Source organism: Sodiomyces alcalophilus, assembly GCF_042370955.1.
Source record: "Sodiomyces alcalophilus JCM 7366 unplaced genomic scaffold ACRALscaffold_5, whole genome shotgun sequence".
In the NCBI taxonomy this organism is placed as follows: domain Eukaryota; kingdom Fungi; phylum Ascomycota; class Sordariomycetes; order Glomerellales; family Plectosphaerellaceae; genus Sodiomyces; species Sodiomyces alcalophilus.
In genome coordinates, this window is record NW_027263536.1 from 4904790 (window position 1) to 4910898 (window position 6109).

Sequence of the window (6109 nt, forward strand, 5' to 3'; positions counted from 1 at the left end):
GGGGCAGACCCGTGTTCTGAGTCTAGACGTTATAGATATCACGTAATCGCGTACGCGGTCCCAGGGATCTAGTCTTATATACGGCTATTCTTCGGAATAGACCCACTATATCTAGCTAGCTTTTCGTCCGATCTTTCACGATCGTCACCTATCACCTATCATAATTATAATTTATATTATCCTTCCTTTTTCGGTTATCTAGATAATCCAGAAGAGCCGACCGTAGGCCCGCCTGCCTATCTATAGTTATTCGTTCCCCTGATTAGACCACTGCCGACCCTTCTAGAGGCCCGGCGACTGTCTCCTCGGGACCCTTAGCTCTAGATACGGACCCGTGACGTGCCTGACCCTCTTTTCGGCTAGCCTATTGGTTGGTTGTTTGTTTTGGCCCTACGCGGAGCCGTTCTGCATAGTAACGGCTTCGCCTTTCTTTAATTAGTGCTCGGAGGCGGATATAATCGGCGTGGGGTTCCTGCGCACGAGGGTAGTTCCGGCCTGCCTAAACGAACGGCCTGTTAACGTTGTTGGTCACGATACGGTCACGGTTTTCTTTGTTCTGTTTTAAGCCTTTGAGTCTTGGTTTAAGTCTTCTGTTTTTTTTTGAGTCTGAGTCTTCGAGTCTGGAGCGTTTAGATACGATACAGCTTTGGATACGGTACGGCTCTGGTTGGTCCTGTAATAACGGGCGAAGGGCTCTGGAAAAGGCCTAGAAGAATGTCGCGTTACGTGGGCACCAGAACAAGAAGAGGTCCGAAAGAAGACCATTCTGTTTCGAGTTTTGATTCCGGTTACGATATAATAACAAAAACAACAAAAACACTATATACAAAAACACCAAAAACAATATCCCGGAGCCCGAGTCTCCGGAAGAGCGACCCTGATAGTGCTTCGGAAGAGCAGAGGCTGCCTGCTCGTTAGCAACAGCCACAAACCATCCCGACGCAGAGACTGCCTGCAGATCAACAGTCCCAATATAAGAGGAAGACGTCACGAGGGCGTCGTGGAAAGAGGAGGATATATACCGGTGGTCAGGGTCAGAGTCGCGTGTAGGATACGTTCCTATTCCTTATAATCGGCTTAATCTCCTGTTTTAAGGTCGTCGCGAGAGTCGCACTAAGGGCGTGTAAAGGAGCCCTGCAGGAGCTATACGCTCTGCGATCGGAAGACTCTTTGCCGTGGTTTGCTTCCCGTTTATCTAATCAGACCAACGGTAACGTCGTTATCCGTGGGCAGCCCACCAAGGGCGGCCAAAGCAGCCGAAGCAGTAGTCGGAAGAGCCGCCGCCGCGGCAGAAGTACGACTCCACGGCAGAGTCAGGAAAAGAGTCCCGCCGCCCGGCACGTTCCTGTTCGCCTGATCAGGCGTTATTCCTGCGGTCAGGATAGCCACCGGCGGCGTACGTGCCCGAAGAAGAGCCCCGTTGGCTCCGTGATCCGGAAGAGCTCCCGTGATAGCTCCGCGCTTCAGAAGGCCTGGCGCGTTGGTTCCGTTAATCCCGTTATTCCGGCACCGAGCTCCCGTGCTAGCTCTATTACGCCCGAGGCTTCGAAGAGCTCCCATGCTAGCTCCCCTGCCTCCACCGATTCTGTGGCACCGGTTCCGAAGAGTCCTCCCGTGGACTCCGTAACGAAGGAACCTGCCGTTACCGCTACCACCGCCTCCCCTGCCGTTCCCCTGGTTCAGAGTCCGCCCGTGGACTCTATAGAGAAGAAGACGCCCGCTACGCCCACCGTTCCTGTGGTGGAAAAGAGTCCTCCCGTGGACTCTATAAAGGAGAGCCCCGTTAGCTCTATAGTCCCGAAACTCCGCCTGCTGCCGATCAGACTATCGGCACTATCGGCTTCGTGACGGAAGATCGGGTAGTTAAATCTGTTCCCACCGATCAGCCTGTCCCTATTCCTGTTCCCACCAATCGGGTGGACGAGTCTATTCCCACCGATCGCCCTATTCCGCCTATCCCTATTCCGCCTACTAACCTGCTTTCCTTTCTGCCTCCTGACTTCGAGATTAGTTACCCGGACTAGTACGGGCGTTACCTTAATCCGTACTTCCGGGAAGAGATCGAAGAGATCTTCGGAGACTCCCTTAAAGCTACGCTCTAAGAGGTATATACGCAGATTAATAAACAGATAGCAGAGGCGATCGAAGAGGCGCGAGCGAGAGCAGAGTCGTCGTGACGGGCGTTAACGTCTACGTGGGTGGATTTACCTCTAGAGCCAAGGGATTTTTCCTTGCTGTCTTCCTCCCTCCTCCTACCTCTTTTTCCTTTTCCGTTTTCCCGCCTTTCTCTTTGCCTAATCAGGGTAATAGAATCGTTTTTCGGAAGCAGGCGTCGCTTATAGACTCCGTGGGAGCTGCTTTTCTAGTTCCTGACGGGGGCCGCGGTCGTGAACTTATATCTGGGGCTGCGTCTTTTTTGATTACGCCCTGGGGCCGGATTTTTTTTTCCCGAAGCTGCTCCGTCGGCCTGATCAGGATCTATTATTTCTACCCTTCTTTTTATTTTTATTTTTAGGTTTATTTAAAAGCTACCCTCAAGGGGGACCTCTTTGTATAGCTTTAGGGCCGATAGATATAAAGTCCTGCCCTTCCCCCTAAATTACCCTACCCGATTTTTATTCCCTTTTTTTCCACACGAATACCCTAATCCGCCTGTTATTTATATAGAAAGCTGTACGCGTAGGAGCTTCTTCGTACAGCTTTGGGGCCGATGGATAACTAGGCCCGGGGCCTAGCTAAGAGTCTATGGGAGTCCTGCCTATTTTTTAGCTTTTCACCTAGCACTTCACATCTTCCTTAGACTATATCTTTTATAGTTCTTCACTATTTCTTTCGCTCGTAACCACGTTAGCCTGATCAGGATAAGCCGAATCGAATAGTACCGATTTCGATTAATTTAGCCTGCTAGTTATTAAGTTATTTATGGGTTAGTTTAGTGGTACGCGTTGGATATCTTCGTTGCCTTCGAAGCAGATCACGTGCCACTAATCCTGCCTACTCTTTTTAGATCTCGATCCTGCCTGCCGTTTTCTGCCGGCAGAGTCACTACGAGCTTATCCTGCTCACTCTTTTTCTTATTTTTCCTCTTTTTCCTACTCTTTTTATTACTCTTCTTTTCCCCGATATCTTCATTCCTCTAATCGGCCCGAGCCTGATCCGCTTGCCTGTAGTTAATCCGATTAATCCCGTTAATCCTGCTGCTTCTTCTTCCTGTTGCTTCGAGCCCGGCCATGATACTACCGCCTCGAAGAGTCCTGCCGCGAGCCCGGTTCTGTTCTTCGCCTACCGACTCTATAAAAGAACTGATAAACCGACCTGCTTCCTATATGCCGTGCCACGCCGCCGAAAAGATCCGACCTACGTGCTTTACGCCTACGAACCGAAGTGGACTGCCTGCCTTAATCTGGGTAGTGGAAAGAGATAGATATACTCTGCGAGAGATATAGGAATACCGAGCCTTTGTATAGGCCCGTCGCTCACGATCTTCCTATGGACCCCGAGAATATATGGTTCCGAAATCCTGACTAGTCTATAGACCTCGAGTCTCTTTATCAACTGCTCTTACGAGCTATGCCGTTAATTCTTCTATCACGATCTTTATAGCCGTTACCTACCCGGTTCTGTGTTCTGCGTCGTTGATCTTTTAGAGTACGTTTATTCCGACTAGGGCATTTGTTTATTCCGACTAGGGCATTTGTTTATTCCGACTAGGGCACCATGTTCGCAGCCGGTGCCAGCCCCCCACGATCGTAACCTTTTTTTTTATTATTATTAATTAGATCACACAATCACGATTTCGACTTTTTCATCCTTCACAACTATCCATCTATCTTCAACGCCCTATAATATCGAAATAGCCTATTCGCCGCTTGGTTCTTAAAATAACGATAAGGTCGTGATCGAGGGTTAAAGGCGTGGACAACGTGGAGGGGGGGGGTCGGGGTCAATCCAACCCAAATTCCGTGGGAGGCAACCCAGTCCCGCCTAGATCTTAGTCGGGAACGGATAAGGCCATCCGCAGGCTATAAGAATAGCTGGGACGGGGCGTATAATTGAGTTATAGGAAGATAGCTCGTTATAGTTAATTAATGATCGTATCTAAAGGCAAAGAGACGATCCGAATAATGCAGCTAATTAAAGGAATTAAACCAATTAATCCTATATATAAATGGAAAGTTTATGATAGGCGGCTGGCACCGGCTACAAAAATAGTGCCCTAGTCGGAATAAACAAATGCCCTAGTCGGAATAAACGTACTCATCTTTTATTAGGGCCGCCGCCTGTTTACCGCCTGCCCTGTATATGCGTTCGTTGTCATGGTCTTGTCGAAGAATACGCTAGGGCCGCCGCCTATTTACTACCGCCCACTGCCTACTACCGCCGCCGCCGCGTTGCTTATTCCTTATACGGTACCGAGGAAGCCGCCGCCTAGCTTACGTACAAAGGACCTACGAGGTTACCTGTATCCTTAAGGTCACCGTCCTTCGAGCCTGCGTCTTCGAGAGACGTCTTAAGGAATACAACCGCGAGGAATAAAGGACTATTACTAGACTGCTTATTAATGCCCTGATTATAGTAATAGAGATATATTAGGACGGTTATACTGTTATTTATATTAAAATTATTAAGACTATAAGGCGTGGCTTAATAATTTAGGGCCGATTATAGAGGGGCAGACCCGTGTTCCGGGTCTGGACGTTATAGATATCACGTAACCACGTACGCGGTCCTAGGGATCTGGTCTTATATACGGCTATTCTTCGGAATAGACCCACTATATCTAGCTAGCTTTTCGTCCGATCTTTCACGATAATCACCTATCACCCATTATAATCATAATTTACATTATCCTTCCTTTTTCGGTTATCTAGACGATCCAGAAGAGCCGACTATAGGCCCGCCTGCCTATCTATAGTTATTCGTTCCCCTGATCAGACCACTGCCGACCCTTCTAGAGGCCCGGCGACCGTCTCCTCGGGACCCTTAGCTTTAGATACAGACCTGTGACGTGTCTGACCCTCCTTTCGGCTAGCCTATTGGTTGGTTGTTTGTTTTGGCCCTACGCGGAGCCGTTCTATATGGTGACGGCTTCGCCTTTCTTCACCGAGTTTAATTCTAACTATCTATAACCTTAATATACGTCTTAAAAGATCTGATGAACTATATATCGACGCTAGGGATAACCTATCTAAGTCTTTTTGGTGGTCCTAAGGGACTATAGTCGGGAGGCAGGGCCTTTCAGTCGATTAGGTTAACCTCGGCGCCTCTATTAAGCTTAGCCCTTTAGCGGCCCTATCCGCCGCTTAACTATAACTCTAACTTCGCCTTAATCGCGCCTATATTAATAAACAACGGCTAAGACGGCGGCCCTTCCTAGGCCTAAGCCTATCTAATAATAAGGTGCCGCGAGTTAACCAGTAACTTATTCGGGTTCTAACTAATAGAGTAGCCTAATAACTAACCTAACTAGGGGGTTTCTTTGGGTATTTATTCTAATAATAGCCCTTTTTATTATAGCTATACTATATACCCTACTATTATTACGCCTCTTAGGAGGCCTAGGGCTTCCGTATTATTTACGTTAATTAATTCTATGAACTTAGAGAGGTATAGAGGGGCGAATAATTATAGTATAGGCTCTATTAAGGGCCCTATTACGCCCACGCTTCTCGCCGCGGGGATACCTTATACGATTATTTCGGGGTGTCTTTGCTTTATTCTTGTATAAAAGAGTAACTTCTGCCTATTAAGCTATAATACCTAACGCCTTATTATTAGTAGGGATACTGGCGCCCACGATCTAGTTATATAATAGCTTATTAAGCTTTGTTAAGATTAACTATATACGCTTTCTATTAGGAAGGGGTAAGGACACCTTATTAAATAACGAGTTAAGCCTATTAATAAACTTAGCGTAGGTCTAATTAGGTTTCTATATTGTCTAGTCTAAGAATAGCTTCTTAGTTATAAATATCTTATGGGTTTCGTTATTAACTAATTACTCGGTTAAAAAAGTCTTAAGGTCCTCCTAGGTAGCACCTCTAGTCTACCTATAAATACGCCTACAATAGGTATATTATCGGGATTTTATAATCTTTAGTAGCAGGGT

General features: G+C 47.3%; 1 protein-coding gene across 1 annotated transcript; it reads left to right on the forward strand.

Moving 5' to 3' along the window:
- Window positions 1–714: 714 nt before the first annotated feature.
- ACRALDRAFT_1057870 (uncharacterized protein) lies at window positions 715–2102 on the forward strand (the record flags this gene model as incomplete). The annotated part of the gene is made up of 5 exons (XM_071015926.1): window positions 715–913; window positions 959–1044; window positions 1096–1782; window positions 1824–1901; window positions 2025–2102. 5 exons carry the CDS (start codon window positions 715–717, stop codon window positions 2100–2102), a joined length of 1128 nt encoding a protein of 375 aa, XP_070874282.1.
- Between the last annotated feature and the right edge of the window lie 4007 nt (window positions 2103–6109).